Source organism: Gallus gallus, chromosome 6 (assembly GCF_016699485.2).
Source record: "Gallus gallus isolate bGalGal1 chromosome 6, bGalGal1.mat.broiler.GRCg7b, whole genome shotgun sequence".
In the NCBI taxonomy this organism is placed as follows: domain Eukaryota; kingdom Metazoa; phylum Chordata; class Aves; order Galliformes; family Phasianidae; genus Gallus; species Gallus gallus.
This window is the reverse complement of record NC_052537.1, coordinates 14,941,715-14,962,845: the sequence shown is the minus strand read 5'-3', so window position 1 is coordinate 14,962,845 and position 21,131 is coordinate 14,941,715. Positions and strand designations below refer to the sequence as shown.

At 34.3% G+C, this 21,131-nt stretch overlaps 1 protein-coding gene across 2 annotated transcripts in view; it reads left to right on the top strand.

Annotated features, from left to right (window-relative positions):
• The window catches only part of LRMDA (leucine rich melanocyte differentiation associated), a 634,559-nt gene that overhangs the window by 360,533 nt on the left and 252,895 nt on the right, over positions 1–21,131 (top strand). For both annotated transcript variants that reach the window (XM_040702701.2, XM_040702700.2), the window contains exon 5: positions 8,920–9,046. In XM_040702701.2, coding sequence (XP_040558635.1) covers positions 8,920–9,046 — 127 coding nt within the window. The remainder of the gene's footprint in view (positions 1–8,919; positions 9,047–21,131) is intronic.

Genomic DNA, 21,131 nt, shown 5'->3' with positions numbered 1-21,131 from the left:
TCAGTATGCTGACGACCTTAGACAGAGACTGGGCTTGCTTTTTGTTAGCAGATCACTTGCAATATTCAGTGTTACAAAACTCCTGAAAATATCTTCACATAATCCAAAGTATTCTGTAGGAGCTAGTATAAAAACAACATGAAGTGGAGGAGACCAAAAGCGGATTTATTAGGAAGCTGCATGAATCAGATACAGCAGATTGTTGTACATAAATACTGTAAATTAAAACAGCAGCAGAGTTTTTCTGGGTGCAGATGCATTTTTTTACTTTGTTTCACATTTTTCAAAAGGATTTCTTGGTAATCATTAACCTAAAGATTTTTACTTCCTAACAAGTCTACTTTTGAATCTAGCGTATCTATAGTATTTCAACAAGTAGAGCAGCTAAGATTTAATAAAATATTTTTTCATTGCTTTTGCATATATGTGGAAGATATGTCTACTATCCAACTTACAGGAGTCTAACAATGCTGTCTCTGTATAAATTTATGTGACATCTGCTGTGGAGAATTGCTTAAAAATGAATGATATTTCTTCAGTTTACTGTTTTTCACTTTAAGTATGTTTTCTGACAATGTCTCCTATTAATCATTTAAGCAAAAATAGTACCTTAAAGGAGCTATTCAGAGGCAAGAACCTATGGTTCATTTAGTGCTGTCTGAAAAAATTCTTTATTGATTGACATCCTCTGTGGTTATGTGATGTAATATTTATAATATGTCATGCAGCCATACATCAAAACAAGCATGTCTGTTGTTTCATTTCAATGCAAAATGTTGATTTCAGGGAGGTCAAGGTAGTTTTAGGTCACATCATGGCAAAGCACCATGTCAAAAGTGTGAAATGCTTGTCTTTATGCATCTGCTGGAAACTGCTACATTGCCTCCATTTTCTTTCAGCTTTTCAAAAACTCTTGAGTATTTTTTCCACATAAACTGCATTAATTAAAACTTGTTCAAGAAAGACAAATGGACTTCCAATTACTTGAATGATTTATGGTTCTGCTGCTGTAATGAAAGCTTCCTGATAATTTTCCATGATTTTGTTACATTATGTAACTTGTATTTGCAAGACAGCATTGCATTCAAAAGCAAGCAAACAAAAACGTTTATGTATATATACATATGTATACTCCATTATGCATGCATATAATGTGTTTATATATATATATTTAATTTATCTTAACAGAATTATATTCACCTAAATGAATATTGATGAAAATTATTAAAAGGAGTCTACTAGTTATTCAGTTTTTAATACATGTTCTGCAGAAACTTAGACATTTTTTTTTCCTTTCCCAAAATTTACAAATTTATCTCTGCAGAATAGATGCATTGCCATCATAGATTTTTGCATTGCAAAAATATAGATTCATGCAATCATAAAAGCAAATAGTTGTAATGGCTAGCTTTGGCATTTTTTTCAGGATCTGAAGTAATTTTTTAAAAAAACTTTTAGAGAAATTTTGTCACATAGAAAACATCATGTTTTCATGTATTTCAGTGAACGCCAATGAAATAAACATTTTATCAAAAACTTTGACTCTTTTTTTGCAGTGACCATTGAAACCACAGCTTCATTTTTCATTGAGCTTTAATTTCATTCCTACTGAGTTCAATTAGAGTTCAGGCTATTTAATTCCTCAACCAGAATGAGAAAGGTGCTGGAAATCAAAGCTTTACTTAATCTTCACATTCCAGCAAACTGAAAAGACCTATAAAACCTAAAAAATTTCAACTGTAAAAAAACCATGCAAAATAAAGTTTTTAAAACTTTGTTTATTAATTTACAAATACATTAGCAAGAGAAATAAAAGGAGTATTGTGTCTTTAAAAAAGAAATAATTAGAGTGTATCAGAAATAGCTAGATAACATGGAAAACTATGTTTTCCTGTCAAGGTGTAAGGATCTAGATTATCAAGTAATTCACCATTTCAATAAGCAGTTCAATGCTATAGCTCTTGTCTGTTTTGTTGTTTTTTTTTTTTTTCATTGCAAATAGGTTTTATCCAAAAATATTCTGACTTTTTTTCAAAATGATTGCTTTTTTCTTAGAAATATAGTAACATTTGAGTAGATTATTTGGGGGGGAAAATAGTAAAAGAGAAACTGTAAAATGTTTTGTTTTCTTTTGTTTTCCATGCCCTTTTACTTCTCCTTACCTTCAAACGTGTAGGAGAACAAATTGATGACATTTCTGTTTGTTAATGAAATTTTTCTTGGAGAGGAAAAGAAAATGGAAAGCTTCATTCAGTGATATTTTTATAACTCAACCTGTTTGGTTCCTTTTCAAATGTGTTTTTTTTTCTTTTTTTTTTCTACTATTATAAAAGTACTTTAATTAATGAAAATATTGTGCTATTACTCCTTATTTTTTATTTTATTTTTATTTTTTTTAACGGGATGAGGGCAAAGGAAAATTTCAGGAATTTCTCCTCACTGTTGGAATTAAAATTAAAAAATACAGTGGCAATAGGAAAGACTGAAAATCTCTTGCCTTAAACAGAAAGCAACAAATACACAGAAAAACCACTTGCAAAACAGTACATGTTCTAAAATAACCTATTCTACAATCTGTACTTTGAAGATTGCGTGAAAGCAGAGGTCATGACCTGGAGATCAAAGTAACAGAAGTCAACACAGTAATTGCTGGTTGCTTCTCTTGTACCCGCACTTGGTCAGTCCTGTGGGTGTATTGTTTGCTGTGAAAACTTCAAACAGGGTGTTACTGAACTGTGAAAAATCATCTGGGTCAGAATGTATTACAAAGCATTTGCTAATGCTGCAGGTGACCTCACCTATTTTCATAAAAGTGATATGATTGTGAAGGATGTATACCATGTGTGAAGTTTTCAGTGCTTGTTCATTCTTTGCTCCTTATTGACATTTCCTGGAATGATGCATTCATTAAGTGCTGTTGACATGGAAACAAGGGCAAGTGGAAACAAATGCCTGAGTTTATTTTAAATTAGCTTAAAAGCGCCTATAGGAGATATGCTATCTTTGGCAAGAGGAACAAATGATGATAACATTATGAAGTTCTCTTAAGATACAGCAATAAGAAAGGAAGAACAAGCATTTTGAATGGATTACCTTTTCAACTAATTCAACTAATTTCAACTAATTCAACTAATCCTACCCCGTAGGTTTGATTCTGTGAAATGCTGGGACCTTATAGACTTTTCAGCTTCTTTGACATTTATAAGTATACATAGCATATATATATAACCTTCTCATTGCTTTTAAATAGTGCTTTCTTACTTTTTGTAATGCAATAAATGTAATAAAAATACATTTTGAAGAAGAGATAAGAGGCTTCACATGTCAATGAAACTGAAGGTAATGTATTTGGTCAACTGTCAATGAACTTAGTAATACAGCTCCCTTTTGGAAGGAGAGATTGCAGTTCGTAACATTGTGAAGGATGTTTTATGTACTTCTTAGGAAGTTTAGGTGATTTCCTTCTGTCTGTTTAGTCTATGAATCTGTGCTACTTCACTATATACACGAGACATTATTTCTACAGTACTTAGAAGAAAACTGTATTTAACAGACATCAAATAGCTGCACAACTTCCATCTGAGATTGACTCTTGTAAAGACTTAGAAGCAAAAGCTATTATAATCTGTTTTATTAGATAGGTAAATTGATGTCCAGAATGCTCCAATTTGTCCATACTAACACAGTGAGTCAAAACATAACTATGGTTGTTACATGTGTATGGATAGAATGTTCTAATTCATACAGATTGCTGTAGTGAAGTAGAGCAGAGAAGATTATAATATGTGGAGGAGGCTGGACATCAGTTAGTGCTGAGTTTGCATTGAGGTAGTGATCCTGTAACACCATGCTCACTGTTCTGGAAGATGTTGATTTAATGCTACAGAATCACAGAATTGTAGGGGCTGGAAGAGGCCTCTAGAGATCATCTAGTCCAACCCCGGCCAAAGCAACCTTCTTAGAGCAGCTTTCACAGGTAGGCATCATGATCTGGCTTCCTTAACTCTGTGCTAGGAGAGGTCTTGTCACAGACAGAAATTCTGCAGCCAACAATGTGCTGCCTGGTGTAGGTTTTGAAACTTTGTTTTGTTGTGGGTTTTCTTGATGGTGCACAAAAACCAGTTACTGAAATATCTAGCTGTTTCCTGAACTTGTTCTGTTCATAATCTTTATTTTCACCTCTCCCCATTTGAATGCTGATGCAGCTTTGCCTCTTTAGGTTATTTATTATTGCTAGTTTACAAGAGTGTAACTGAGAGCATAATCAGCTCTTTAAAGTTGGAAATAGGTATAATATTTTCAAATTCTACAGTCATCAATAAGAAGGAATGCAATAACACAAGTATTGAATGGTTCACTAGATGTTAGTTACGATACCAATAGAGCTAGATATTTCTTCGTTCTTTTGGGCAAATACTTTTATATTTTTTCAGTTCTAGATTAATTCTGAGTTTTAAACTTAAAGCATATAGTGCCATTTTTATTCCAGATTTTATTAATACAAGTGCAAAATGAAGGGCTAGACAAATGCTAATTCTTATCATAGTCATCCACTGAAGCTCAAAGGAAAAGTTTATTTTATCCAAAACTATAACATATCCTAAATTTCTGTTCTTTTCCTATAACAGTAGGAGAAAATACAGCATTCCTTTCCAAGTTACCTTATTACCACTTTAAAGATTTTAATGTAGTGTGCGTTATGGGCAATGCCAGTATCTTTCAGCATCAGAACAGCCATATCCTGTAACTTGTCTGCTTTGCCCAGAAAGGTAATAAATGAATCTAGGCCTTTTGATGCTGTGACATTCCATGATTTTTCTTATTATGGTGTTCACAGCATAGAATAGAAACTTCCTGGAATTATTGGATACTAGGGAGGAATAGAGTATAGAAGCTGTTTAATATTTTGAACAATTTTTTATACCTGGGCCAAAATCTCTGATTAAAATAAATAAATTAATTAAGCCCTGAAGTTACACTGTAGCTATTTAACAAAATAGCTAAAAATGACATAAAAGTCATTTTTAACTGTTTTGATCGGGACTGATACATTTCTTACATATTTTTAAAATAAATCTGTTAATTTCTTCCACTTGCTTCTTTAAGGAACACTTACTTATCTATTTTTCTTGGTTTGGGAAATTATCGCCAAAGAATGTGTGAATTGTGGCTGGTTTTGGGGAGTGAAGGAATAACAAAAAGATTATTTTTAAAGTAATGACAATAGAGAAATACAAACATAACCAGAATATACCTGGTTAAGAGTTAGGTAAGTTCCCTGTTTATATGACAGAGTTGAGAATACAAACCTGTGGTTTATTAAAGGCTGTAGATTGAGCCTGTATCAGAGACGGTATCTCTTCACATAAAATAAACTAGAATTGTGTGTTAATAAATAGGAATAATTATTCTGAAAGCTCTTTCTTTCTTGTCTCTTTTTGAATTCCATTGTGTTTAGAAGAAGGAAGGTTTTGCCCCACTGAGCTTTTGCAAATGTCAATAGCAGCTGCATCCCAAACTCACAGTATCCCTTTGCAAATGCTCCCTGAAGTCCACCCCTTTTCTCCAATATCTTGATGAGCCTGTATAAAAATTATTAAAAAAAAAAAAAAATACTGATCACATGCAACACTTACAGAAGTGGTAAATTAGTTGTTAATCTTCATTGTCATTTTCACTTAACTAAGACTGAAAAACATGAAATGTGATATATATATTTTTTCCCTATCCTTAAGTGTTCCTGTTTGTCTATGATAGGTATCTATTGTTAATTTATTTTCACAGAACTCTTGGCACAGGTGGGTTATGGTGTGGGGTGATGATTCTGGGAAAATGAAGATGCAACTTTCCTTACATAGTTCATTTCCTTAATGCACTGTGAATCAGAACATCAGTTTACAGGCAGTGATAAATGGATCTCTAAGCACCTTCTCTCCAGAGCTCATCTTTATCCTCATCACTGAAGATGATTACTTTCTTTCATACCACTGCAAAGATGTTAAGCTGAGTAACAGCAGTCTCAGAGCACATGGAGCAGTACTATGTTTCAAAGTGATCTAAAAAAAAAAATGGAGGTGAGGGGAAATGCTGCCTGTCAATCTCTAATCTAAAATAAATCTTCCTAAACTTAGAATATAAAAAGTAGATGGATCTTTCCTCATTAAACAGCATTCTCTTAACTAGTGATTTTACAGTCCCAAACAGGTGCAATGTGTCATGAAATTTATGGATCCTAGTACATGCCATAAAGTATTTTATGGTGGCTGCATTCTGTGTTATTAGTAGCTGTCTTTTTCTGCAGCCGTCGGTGTTTGATAATACTCTTAAAACACCCAAAATTACTTACCTGCAAGCAACATTCCAGATAGTCCCTGTTGACAGTTTGAATAAGTTTAGTGCCCTTTTGTTGTACTTTACCTTCAAAACAGACTGATTGAACCATCAATAGCTCCTGAAAGCTGACAGAGGCATGTCATCTGGTCTAACCCTCTGATAGTAGGTTATCTGTGGGAGTTAACCTCCCTGCATTGTTAACTGAAATGTTTTATGTACTATGCAACTTTAGGATACTGCTGTGATAACCTTAGTAACTAAGTCATACATCACAGTAAAGAGATTTTGTGCAACAAATAACCCTGGATTAAATTTACAAGGGTGGTATTGGTATTGTAAAGTGTTCATTCGAGGGATTTGGTAATCCTTTTCTTTACTTTTATGGCAAACTTTTGTTGCATTTAGATTGAAAGTGCATCTTCATATTTCTAGCTAAAATATAGCCAAGAAATCCAATGATTTTCTTCAGCTATTTAAGGAAAAACTGCCTTAACCTTTCCACATAATTCTGATTACTTTTATCCTTTATTTAGTAAGAGAAATCTGAATAAGTGGGATTACATTTCAAATCAACTCTTAAAAGGATCAATCACTGACATACCTTTGTTCTACTCTTGGTATAAATGACTTAACCCCAGTACTATCCTTTAATATTTGTACTTACTTTAAATTAAAAAAAACAACCAACCAACCAACTCTGGCTTGTCATGCAGTTTGTTGCTTAGTTTATGTGGGTAGTTTTTTTTTGTTTTGTTTTAGGAATTAGCAAGTACTGGTGCTAATTCTGTTCTTGAAATGCAGTCAGGATGCACTTAAAAATACAGAAATACGTTTGTATCAAGGAATGCTATTATAATTTTAAGCTCTTTTGAAATGATTGAGAGACTGACATTAGGGCTGTGATCCAAAGTCAGCAAAGATGACAGTGCTGTCTTAGTCTGTTGTCATTTTCTTTACAGCCTGCTTTTCAGTAGCACATTTCATTCCATCATTAAACATTTGCTGATTTTCCAATACTGATGTTTTCTTCACCTGAATATTCATCCTTTCTCACCCTACACTTAGTGGGTGTCTTTATTCGTTTTTAGCTTCACTCTTCCATCCTGACATATTGTTTCCTTCTGTACATGTCTTCATCTCAAAGAATCTGTTGTCATCAGAGCTTTTCTGCCAGTAACACAAGATGGGTAGATTTTCCTCTACTGAAAGATAAGGGCTAGCAAAATGCCAGAGAAGACTGGAAAAGCAGCCAGGAGAGCTGGGAGGAGCATAAGAATGTGTCTGTCTCTTAGATCAGCAGTATTGCTTAAGAAATGGCCTCAGAACATGTTGTGTTTTCAAGGTGACTCCCCTCCATATTTGTCTTATACTATCATATAAACTCATCTGTCTTAGGCAAAGGGACCACAAAATGGTAGAGTTGTCTATTCTTGGTGAAGTCAGGAGGGAGGTCAGTGGAACTGCTGCCGTGGTCTTCTGGAGGCCCCATTTTGAACTATTCAGGCACTGGTAGGGGGAATTCCTTGGGAGTCTGCCCTGAGGTTTAAAGCAGTCCACTTTGTCCTTCCTCACTTTGCAATGGCTGCTTCACATTTGATTGACTAAATGTAAATGACGTGAGGTGGTTTGGTATTTTGATTTGCTATGGTCATGTGTCTTTTTTTGTTCCTGATCTACTGTGTTCTCTGCCTCTGCATACAAGGAATCAATAGTACTTTTTGAAGCTAAAATGTTGCAGCATTTTGAGTAAAAAGGATAAATAGGATACTGATGGATTCTAATGGGAACTTTGAATTATGAAAATATTTTTTGAAAAGTGGTCTCTCTCTGAGTGCATCCACATTTAATCTTGAGCTGGAATTCATGTCTTATGAACACCTTGTTTCCTGACAGGACCAAATTGAAATTCTGCTTCCAAATGGTACCTGTGTCAAAATTTAGTTCTGGAGAGCAGACTCTTCATGCCTTCTTTTGACAAATTCTTGTTTTAATGCTAAGAGGATGCTGATACACACTCCTGTCAGGACAAAGGAGTGTGTTTTAGAATGTATGGAAGAAGAAAAATCACGTTTCCCCCTGATTTGCTATTCACATGGTGCTCCGATGTTGCCAATCGTTTTGTTTTTGGGAAAATGCAATATAAATTTGAAGAAGTGTTTGCAAGTGGCTGTTTGCTGGAAACTCTTTAATGAGAAAGTAGCTGACAGTTCCGGTGCCTCAGATCAGTTTTTCCCTGAAACATGGAATGGAATTCTTAAAATTACTCAGAAGTCTAAGCCAGCAATCTAAAAATAATTTCCAATTTATATTATTCCTGATTATGCCTTGTACATGCTGACAATGTTCTGATCTATTTGATCTACACATTATTAAATTGTTATGGGCAACCTGTAAGAAGTTCCGTTTGAGACAAAGTATAATAACTTCTCACACAACTTCCATTCCATTGAAAGGGAATGAAAGAGGACAGAGGGAAGAAAGAAGGACTATTATTTGCTATTTATTGCTGTTGTAATCATTTAATTTGTGAGTATATGTTTTTTTTTATTACTGAATTTTAACTCTGTGCATGTTGCTATCTGCCAGGTACTTTGTTCTGCACAAATTGAAAAACCTGAAATTTCTTGATACTCGGCAAGTAACCAGGAAAGAGAGAGAGGAAGCTCTGGTTAGAGGTGCCTTCATGAAAGTGGTTAAACCCAAGGATGCTAAGGTAGGAAAGTAAAAGAAAAAAGGGGCAATATGTTATTCATTAATACTGTTTTAATACAGCTACAAAAGCTAGCTAATATATGTTATTAAGCTTAAAAGAATGTGTTTTTTTTTTTTGTCTTGTCTGAAGATATGTAAGAACTATATGATATACTATTGTAAAAGAATGCAATTTTTATGACAAGTTGTTCCCTGCCATCTGTGTTATGCACAAATGTCTGTTGCAGGGTTCACACCTATGATGTTTATTAGCTTTTAGTGGAACAGATGATTCTAATTTTCTACGATATTTCTTAATGTGGTGTCCTGCTAATAAGCACTGACAACATCAGAGGCAGTTTAAGTAATCTGAGCGTTTGATACTACTTGCATAAACTCAGCGCATACTGCTGAGATAAATAATGTAAATGTGATTTCTCCACTTTACCTCTTTTTGCTGTTGTTGATCAATACAAATAACAATAATCAGTGTTGCAATGTTGAAGATCTTTCTTAAAACTTCACTCAAGGTTTTGGTCTACTTGTCGTCTGTGTACTGTTTTGTACCATCAGTAATTTATTGCAGATTTCCAGTAATGCTGAATAATAACACAGTAGTTGTGGAAACACACTGTTCAGGAGCATAACAGTGTCACTAGATAAATGCATTATCACAAGTAAAATTGCTGTGCATAACAAATCAATTCAGACTGATTCGTAGATAACTATTAAAATGCTAACACTTCAGATACAAGCATAGCGTTGAAACATTGTTTATGGCTGCCTTCAGTTACTTCAGCTATCATATATGTGCTAAAGGAAATAATGCATGTTTAAGCTGTTGTGGATATCTTCTGCAGAGCAAACCATCTTTACTGAATCTGGTGAAATGCTAGAAATGAAATGTATTAAGTATGGAATGTGTATGCTGTGTGCTTTTATAATTCTTCCATCCCTATTTTATATTGGGTGCAGTACCATCTTTATTACCAATTAGATTTTTCACTCAAGAGTCTGCTGTTTGAATTTTAACCAATTCAATACTGTAAGACCTTTTCTGGATGAAACCTCTTTCCAAGTCAGTAGCTGAGAGTAAATTACTTCATAAAAGTAGGGATAGCACCTTTATGGGTAACTGAATCCTTTGTATAGTTTCGAATTATTTGCCCACTGTCATGATTAAACCTACATTTATTTCATCAAACTTGTGAAAGACAAATTTATTGTTATTGTTGTTTCACTAAAGTGTTTTTTTTTTCCTTCTTTATAAATAGTTTGGTACAAATTGCTGATGGTAAAATCACTGTATATGCTTTTCATGACATGACTTAATGCTTTTTAAGGCACTACCAAATTATCCTCATCATACAATATTATACACATATTACAGAAGTGGCTAATTTAAAACAAAATTTAAACTGGGTGCAGAACCCAATCTGAGCTATTATAAACATCTGAAAGTTGTTTTGAATTCATGCTCATTTCCTAGGTTATTCATGCTTTATGTCTGTGTGCAAACTCTGTGAGAACACTGAAAATGTCTTTTGTGCAAATATATTTTTGGATATTGATATACATGCATGCAGTTGTTTATAGCTATGCTCAAAGGCAATGAGAAGCAGCATTCATCTATATATTACAAAGACGATGTGCACAATAACTGTGCTTTCAACTTCCATCATATGCTATATATTGAAAAGATAATGATTTTTGTTCTCCAGCCTTCAGGTTTCCTTATGAAATTAATCTGGTTTATCAGCATGTTCATTGATCCCTCTGCTATATAATTGTTGAGAATTTTGACTGGCTTCAGCCTAATTTAGCAGACAGATAGTGGTAATATATTCTAAGCTTTCTGAAACTAGCTAGAGGATAATGCACTGCAGCAAACTCTGCATTAGTCTTCAGAAAAACTCCATAAGGTGTTGACCTAATGTTGCAAGAACCAGCTGATAACAAGCTTCCTCAGAATCTCTTTTTCTGTCTTCCTGAGTTAGTATCTACCATGTCAGACTATGTTTGCCAGGAATGGAGGTAGAATCATTAACATTTATTATTAGCGGATGCTGCATGGAAATATTGTACTCCTAAGTGTACTATCAATAGTGAACCGATCAGACTTACTTTTTCTAGGAAGAAAAAAAACCCAAACCCTAAATTTCTAAGTCCCTCCCTCCACTGTGGTAAGCAGGTGATGGTATGTATGGCTTATTCAGCATAAAAAGCAGACCGATGATCTAAAGAGGCTGTGATGTGGGGAGTTGTTTTCATTTTAGTCTTGACACAAAATACGTGGGAGAACGAAATACCCGGCTAAGAAAAAATATACAAAATGAGAATAAAAGCAAGGAATTTCCGTCTGACTTGCTTGCGTTTACTGAAATGCAAAAGTATCTAGCAATCACCAGACATCACTAACTCATAAATACTGTATTTTGTATAAATTTTTAGACTTTCATTTTTCCCTGTTTTTTTTCTTCATATTTTTAACAGAACGCTGTTCTTTCTTACTTCGCTTCTTTTCTTCCTTTGTTTAAAATGCATCTGTTTGTGATATGGCTGTCTTATAGAAAGATGCAGTCATTAGGAAACAGTTTAATGTTACAATGCAGTGTTCTATCTCTGTATGCAAGTGAGCTGAACTTCATTTTTGTGTGATGCTTGTGTTTTCTTTTGTCAAAATATTGAAAATAATATCATGTCTGATTTTAATAAAGATCGGGTAAGCCTAACTGGAGAAGAAGCACTGAGCCAGATGAGGTAGCTTCATTTAATGACCAGACCGTGACCCCATTTCACTGACATAAGTGTAGATCAGAGTGGAAGATGCCTGTCCAGTGTGAAGTGTGTTTCTGGGCTTGACAGCACTTCACATCAGAATGACAGCTTAAGAATACGACAGTCAAAATTGCTTAATTATGTCCCAGCTTTGTAATTATTCATCCTGCTCTTATGAGTACAGTTGTCATTTCTTTGACATAATTATTTAAAACTGTACTCTCCCTTAGTTCATGGGTTGTATATGAATTGTGCTTCCAAATGTTTAATCTTAAAAATTTAGAGATGTGAAACAGAATATAATTTGAAAATCCATTTTAAGATGCCATACTTTTATATTGTATATGATATATACAAATAAAATGATGAAGTATCAAAGGGATCATAATTCCATTTTTTAAAGGTCTGTATCCGTGATAATTTAATCTAGCTGATAAAATGTGGGTATATTCATTATATATAAAATGTGTTTCTGTGATTACATACTGTATTAGTTCTCTTTAAATGTAATTGCTTAGTACTGAGTAAGAGTAGTTGCTTTTAAAAAATGCGTATGCTTCCCTGTATTTTGCAACCCCTCTGCCCAGCAGCTATTTTTTGTTTTACTGTATTTTCAAGGTTAAAATTTTTATCAGTAATATTTACAGTGGCAAAAGCAAGCAGTGTATATTTGGTCAGATATAGCAGTCTTAAAGTTCATAGGACCAAATCATTAGAAGGAATATGTGGGTATACTTCCAAGTTGTTTTGCTTTATAGCATCTTTACCAGGAACATCTTGTCCGGTGAATATAAAGGAAATTCTTTACAACAAAAGATGGCAGTATAAGTGTTTTGATTTTTTTTTCTCTTGGATGTATTATTTTCTTCACAAATTATAATCATAAAACCTGACGTAGCATTCTTTTTCCAAGGAATGAAATGAAGACCCTTAAGTAGAAGTAAAGTCTAATATCTGTTTTTCATGTCATTAAGAATATGTGATTCTTGCTCATGCTGTGATTCGGAGGATAGAGAAGGTTTGTTTAATTGTGATAGTAAGACTAAATATTCAATGGTGCAGCTAAAGAACTAAGGAAATCTAAAATCTATAGTTACGGTTTTGGGTCATTGTCAGTTTTCTTTTGTTTAAGATCATAGGAAGATCTATCATATAAAAGTGACTGATGCTTTAAAAAAGAATTCCATTACAATCAGATAATTGTAGAGGGGCTCTAGGGATTTTTGTTCATAACTATTTTAAAAAGTCATGATTTTCTTAAATATATATCCTGTCTCTTCTTAAATTGTACACCAGGCCTTTTTACTAACATGTCTCATGGACTGCTTTTTACCCCTCTCCAAATTAAGAAAATGATGGGCTAGGTTTAAAGAGTAAATAAAAGGTGGCAGATAAGACTTTGTCACCTCACAGTTCTTACCCTCTTACCATCACTGTGTAGAAATCAGGGCTTATGTGCTTAAAGCATTTGAAATTGATGTAGAACCCGGGACTTATAAAGTGTAAAGATCCATTTTGTCAATGAATTGCTAGATAGTAAGGTACCTCTTTGAGATAGCTTCTACAAAATAGACCTCCTTATGGTCCATTATGTCAAAGTTTCATGTAGTAAAAAAGAACAAAGCCATGAATTTAAGATTCCAAAGTAGACTATGATGCAGTAATATTGACTTCAAGACACTGTAACAGTGATGCTATTCTTTGACTCACTGAGCTGTCCATTTTGCTCTTTGAAAGTGAAAGTATTTTAAGGAACAGTCCATAATGGTTGTCTGTTTGCCAAATGTATGTGAACTCAGCACTTAGCACTGTGAGTCCAGAAACAGAACTTGAACAGTCATATTCAAAAATGCAAGAATACTCTGTTCAGAAGACTTTTTAAAGTCAGTAAAACTATCCTCAATTTTTACAATAACAAAAATGAGTTCTCAAAATATGGATATGATATCTGAGAGAAAAAAATCTGTTATCAGATCTCAAGATGCTTATAGATTATATTATGATATGAGATTTTCAGAAATGGGAAATCTAATTATGGCTGTGCACAGCCTGAATAAGGGGCTTATGGGTATAGCTGAAAAGTTATATATTAGACAAATAAACAGAAAGCTGGTATTTCTTCAAATGACTGATGAAGGTCTATAGAAGATACCTATGAGGCTGTGGAGAACTGTATGTGGACTTATGAACTTTCACTTACAGTATAGGATGTTACTGGGCAATAAGTGGGGTAACAGTGAATTGAGTCTTGCCTGATATGAAGTCTATGGATAAAACAATTCAGTAATGAGTGACATGTAGTAGCTCCTTTTATGTTTCCTGCTGTTACACATCAGATTATACGTGCATAGGAAGGAGAGCTGTAGGAGAAATAGATCATTCCGTCTTTTTGTACGATCGACAGCAGATCAGAGTAGTGCTTGCTAGGTAACATGTCCTAGTGAAGAAGCTTAATGATAAATTTAGTCTGTCTTTGAATTTGTGCATCATGTGAGAGAACTCTTGCCCCTGGAATTAGTAATGGGACCTACAACTGTCTTCTAAGGCCAGCGGATAAAAAGTTGCCTTCCAAGTACTTGTAAGGGCAACAATGTTAAAGTGCTCAGGAAGCCGGCTTGGGAAAAGGCAGTGAAAAAAGAGAAAAGTAGAGTTCAATATCCGAAGGAGAATAGAAGAAAATTATGATAGTAAAGTTGAAGATGAAAATTTTAGTTAGGAATAGTTTGGAGAGTAAGCAACATGCATGCAGTATCGAAGTCGGCAAACTAAGAAATTTAAAGGGATTTTTTTTTTTTGTGTGTGTGTGTGTGTGTGTGTGTGTGTGTGTGTGTGTGTGTGTGTCTTGGCATATGACAGATCACAAGATTAGAGAGAGAGGGAGCTTTAGTCTGTGAATTTTGAGAAGAGCAATGAGTTGAAAATGTGAGGACTAAGCTGAAAGCATACAGCTATTGAAATAGTAAAAGAATGTATTCTCTTTGACTGACCAGCTGTAATTCTGTCTGTCATGAATGAAGAATAGATACATGGATCATAGGTGTGTTAGGTAAAAGGAGGAAAGTCTTTTTCTCATTGTTTGTTCTCATGGTAATATTTCTTGAAAAACCAATATATATTTAGTTCTTCGGGAGGGTAGTATGCAGACTACATTTCAGAACCTCATTGTATTGAAGATACAGTGTGCAAAGGGTGCTATCTCTTTCCTAAAATAATTCCTTCAAAAAATTATATGATTTTCATGAAGCCAGTGTCCTTTTAGTCATTAATGATCCTGATGCACTTTTCACATAGAAGGGGTGTTAGTTTTGGCCTGGTTCCAATTCAGGTAATTACATTCTGCCTCCATGGATTTCTCTGCAGTGTCAATTTACTAAGGCATTCTTCTCCATCTTCCTCCCTAAAAAATTATGTACGGTCGCAGAGTGTTAGTTAACCAGCTGCTATTTTGCACCTGAAAGGTGTCTATCTTTCAGTTGTAGTGTGCAAGCAATGCACCTGAGCGACAGGAAAATGTGGAGCCTGGCAATCATTTAAGGGTTAGGTTAAGTCTTATTTATTTATTTATTTATCTATCTCCTTCTTTTGCTCTATGGCTTATAATCAACTGATTTATTCCAGTTAATGAATTGCCATTCAGTAGGATGTAATGTTAGTATATCAGATGTTAGGGCAAGAATCGTGATTGGTTTTCCATCCCCAATGGATCATTGTGGCTAGATTTTTTTTCTATAAGTTTTCATGGTTTTTCTTTTATTTTGCTTTTGTGGAAATGGAAATGCTGTCATTATACAAGCAGCACTGCACTCCTGTGTTTCCTCCTTTAAAAAACCAAATGCAATGGGTCTTATTGTCAGATGACAGCATTTTTGGGAATAGCTGATGTTAATATGCTGCGTTTTCTTCCCCTTTTCCCATAAAAAGAATTTAGTATTGCATGTGCTGAATTCTGAGCTGGCCTGTGTCTCTTCTTTTGTTTCTATAGATGGTGATCTTTTTTTCTTAGAGGCACTGTATGCATCTTGTGCTCTCAATCATGATGATGAGTCATTCTCATTGAAATAGTAGTTGAATTGAGTGTGATGGTTATAATATATATTAATTCGTAGCCATAAAATAAAGATCCAATTATATATATATATATATTTTTTTTTTCTGAGAGGTAGTATAATGTTACAGAAAGATTTCTGAGGCAGAAAATCAGAAGCCAACTATCCCTACTGCTGTGGCTTTATGCTTTGTTATTGGTATTCCCCATCATAACATCTTGCAGTGCACTGAGAGTTAAAGATGCAGCTCTGGTCTCAGAAGAAAAGAGTGAACTACAGATCCCTTCCAAGATGGACTTGGTTATTCCATTTCTGTTTTCCGTTCAGAGGGAAAGATAAAACTGACTGGGAGTCATGAGGCTGTTTTCTTTTTCAGCTCATCTGTGCTCCCTAGCTGTCCCACCTACAGCATTAGAGTAAGGCCTTCAGTTTTGGACTCTTTCTCTCCCTTGCATTTTATTTATTAGCTTCAAATCCAATTATATTATATTATACTGTGCGATCTTGCATTCTGATATAATTTTTAGTATGTTAGTTTTCTTAGCTTGTTGCTGCTGTTTTTCTTTTTCTGGGCCCATCTCCCTGTCTTCCCCCTTTCCTGGGGCAGTAGTCTGTGGGTCCCTCTGCCTCATTAGTCACAGAACTAGGCTAGGCTGGAACTGTGACACACTATTGAGGGCTTTACTTATAATTTTGCAAATCTGAAGCATCTGGTTCAAAAGTTGGAAATAGCTGTCACAGCTGACATAATATTTTTTACTTGTTTTGAGTATGATTAAATATGAAATGGTTTCCATGGCAAATTCTACAGCACATACTTGTGCTATGGTGTTGCTGGCTTTGCTGTTTTACTGACCAGTCAGAAAGGTCACCGACTGTTGGAGATAAACATGGTCACAAGGGCCACTGCAAATGAAAGCAAAAATAATTTATGATCATCCTGGTAGCATGTCTTCTTGGAAGGGAGACTATGCTCTCAGGAAGATGATCATATAAACAGAGTTATGTGTGATGTTATCCAAGTTATTTGGCATTCTTATTTGTAGAGCTTATACTAAGTGGGGTTTTTTTTATTTTTTATTTTTGGTTTATTTATTTATTTATTTATTTTAGAAAGGTGATTTTCAGATATGAAGCTGAACAGTGTGAACTTTTGGATAGTTTTATTTATAATATTATCAGAATTTCAACTTATTCTTTCAAACCAATGAATCTATCATTACCATAGATCAAGGTTGGTGATGTTTTGAAGAAGGAAAACAGAAGGATAGGTGTATAGAGCTTTAGATAATAAGATTTGTTTTCTTGAACATCCATGTTCAATTCAATATCATGAAATGAATAGTTGCAAGAAATGTATATTATAGATTAAAGTTTATAGATGATAAGAGTTCTTGTCTTTACATCTCTATATTCTCTTCTGTTTTTGTAGTCCTTTCTCTTGTTATAAATCCAAGGATTTCTATTATTGGAAGTTTCCCCCAGTGCTTGCAGGGTAATTTTTCTGTGTTTCATGGTACTCTTATTTCTCTGCTGTAAATTTCACCATTATATGCTCTTACTTTCTTCTTCCCCACTACTTGATTATTGGGAAACATAGACGTTGAAGAGAAGGTAGTTATTTGGACTGTTTTACTGGGTCTTCCTGTGTGATTCAAATGACTACATTTTTTTGTTTATAAATTGAAGTAATACTTATGTTCATTAATATAAGTCTTTCAAGAAATTGTTTCTTATGATGTAGTTGACTTCTTTGTAGTAGAGAAGTTTTTATACTTCATCTCAAGAAATTAAAAAATAAGAAACAGAGTGCCTTGAACATGTAATTCTCTGCAAATCAATATTCCTCCAATATTTGTTTTTGTCTGCCATTAGTAAAATATTTCCGGCTGCTCAGTGGCATTTTTAATGATGTCTTTGATAATGCTGTATGCGTTGTTTCCACAGAAGTGGGTTTTTTCTTACATCATTCCTTTTGACATCAGTGGAATAATGGTTTACAAAAATCATCGTGAAACATGTTCAGGTGTGAAGTTCTAGGGATAAAGGACCAGGATATTGTCATGTACAAAGTGGTGCAAGCACAAAATTTAGCATGCTGCTGTGAGATGAATGTAGCATTTTTAGTGTTGACATAGTGAAATTAGATGGGTGGAAAGAGAGAAGAGGAACAAAAAGGAACATAAGATAAATATACCTGATATTGGTTAATATTTCTAGTCACCTTGGAAATAATATGCATGAATAAAAATACCAGTCTAGTGCCATGTTGTATGAAGCAGGCGCCTCTTGGGATGGTTGGTAAAGCATATGGAAGAAGCAAGCCTTTCTGGAGTCACCACAGAAGGCCAGGCCTAGATACCATAAGGTGGCTAATGCAGCATTAGAAGTTAATGTTTAAGCAGCTGAATCCCTTCTTTCCTGTTGCTCTAAAAGAGTGACTGTATACTGCAAAATATTGCCGGTTCAAGAACCCTAGAGCATTATAATAATAATCCTCCCTCACACTGATATCATCAGCCAAAGTGTGTCCAAGAGGCACAGAGGACTGGTTGTGATGAGGTCATCTCCTAAAAGCTCAAATACATCAGTCACTCTCTCTTCATTAATGACTAAAAATATGATCAATCTGTAGCTGGTTTATGAGTTGCTTCAAGAAAAAGGAACTAATAAATTGTTTTCAGAGGACTGATATTTCTCCTTCTCTTCACTCTTACCAGAAATATATAGTCCAAAAGTATATTTTGTAAGAAATACTAAACTTCTTAGCTTCACATGTTTCTAAAACTGCTCCCTCTAACAGAAAAAGGATGCAGCAAAAGTTTCATCTGCTTCCTTAAAATCACACTGAGCTTATAGATTCTGGCTCTTGGGTGTTAGTTGAAGCTAAAGTTAACTTTGTGGTGTTGAAATACAGGGAAAATGGTTTTATTAAATTCTGTGTCTGGCTGGAGAAAATAGTGCTAATTATAGTTCATCCTAATGAAGCAGGTCATTGAAAACGTTGCTCAGTATTGTACGAAGCAACAGATTTTCATATGACTTTAGGAGCAGTAGAACAGTCTTTGTGCACTCAGCTTGCACACCTGAAATCTTTACTGATCTATGTGGAATGCATGCATAAGCTCAGGCTGATCTAAACATCCTTTACAGCACTTAAAATTCTTCACCGACTTTGTAAGTTTGATTTCTCTGAACTTCAAATTTTCACCCCTGCCACTTTACAGATCAATGTTGCACCTTTCTTGAAAACCTTGACTGAAGACCGTTTGCCTAGTTTTGCAAACAATTTCAGTGGCATAAAACACTAAAGATCTGGTGACCTGGGTTATGCATCCCCATTTCGGGAGAAAATAAGAGGTTCATCATGTGTAAAAAAGACTTGATATTGTATGTGAGTAAAGACTAGCATCCTGTTTGAAGAAATTAAGAGTATGAAGCTTCTACAAGAAGTTGTCCCAGATTATTATTCACAGAGTACAAGAACAAAGTGTTCATAGGAAAACACATACATTGTAATCAGCTCTGCTATTAGGAGCTTTTTAAGATATAAAGTTTCAATTATGTTTCAAAAAAAAAAGCACTTCTTTGAATCCTGTTCTGTGAGTGATCTATTTTGGAGCCAGGGTTTGAATGGCTTTAGCAGGCAGTGAATCTATCCTTAAGTTATTTGAATTTAATTTTTAAGTTTATTTAAGGTATGTTTCATTTTTAGTGTATCAAAGGGCATTATATCAAAGTGCCTAGTAAATACATAAGACTTTATTCTCTGTCCCAAAGATGATTTATTTCTCTTCAGTCTTGATGGGGCTTGAAAACCTTAGGCATTCTTTCTCATTGAAGAACCTGTGGGCTATTTGCTTAATGATTAACTTACAGTTACCATTGTGTTTCTAATTTATAAGCTTGAAGCAAAAGAAGTTGGAGCTTTCTGTTACGTCAGTAAAGCAAACCATCTTGCATATCTTACTCTGGCAAGTTTCATTAGGAAATGTATCATTTGGGTTAAAATAAGAAGTATATTCACGTTTGGAAAATTAAGACTTTCTTCCTTCCCACACTATAAGACTAAATATACAACTTTTGTTCACATAACGGTTACAAACAGTTCACTGTGTAGGCCAAATTCTCTCTAATGCAGTAAAATTAAGAAATAATATGCTTTGAAAGTGATTTATGAGTGTGGTTAAACTGCCAGATTTACAAAGAAATAGTTCAGATCTTGGGAAGCCTCAGGAGTCACGTCAAAAATGAATTTGACCATGATTTAAACTGCTACTTTTCTTACATGACATTTAATATGTGTACTTTGGAGGCCCATATGTCTTTAATAAAATAGCATTAAGTTTTAAAAATGATATGAATGCAGTCAGTTTCTAAATTCATAACCTTTTCCACAACTCCAAAATGCTAACCAATAAGGGAGTCATACATGCAATAAAACATAAACCTTAGAAAATAGTTTTTTATTAGAATGGTTAGACAGTTGGCAGCTGTGCTGTAATGTAATAAATACATGCAGCCAATGTGGGTTTATCAGCCTTTGTTTACACTGTAATCAACTGGGACCAGACAAATAATTATAACTGACGACCAAAGGTCATGAAAAGTGTGTTTTGTCCAGTGAATACATACTTGCTAGGTGAACCTTATCATGTTAAGAAAAGTAATTTATTAAATAAGAAATGCTAAAATATGCTCCCGGCTGTATTTGTCTGAGGATATAACATTTATTAGACAGTCATAGACTTTAAGACTGTTCTGAAGGACTAACTACTTCAAGAACTATGGAAAGATATAGTTTACAAAGGATACCAATACTTAGCAAATGGTGGCCAAAAGAGACATTAAAAAAAAGAAAAAAAAAAAGAAAAATAAGGAGTTTATTTTAGTCCATATTGAAGTTTAGACTCAATAGCAGAAGAGCATAAGTATGTTTTGAGGGGTGCTTATTTGCAATGTGAGGTATTTCATTAATTTTACAAAAATAATCTATGTTAAGATTATTTTCTGAAACAGAATCTAGACTAGCTTTCTCGGTAGCTTGAACTTTTATTCAGAACAGCATATTCTGCTTTACTTTCTGAGTTATGTTATTCAGAATGCATAGAACAGTACCACAAGCCTAATCACAGATTCTAGGTATTCTGATGTTCTAATGAAAGCTATTGAAATGATGATGGAGTCAGGAAAAGACAGATTCTCTGTATACTCTTAAGAGTGTGGAGTTGGGGGATAAAAACTTTATTGTGGTGTACTTTTTTCCTCCAAAATGCTTTCACA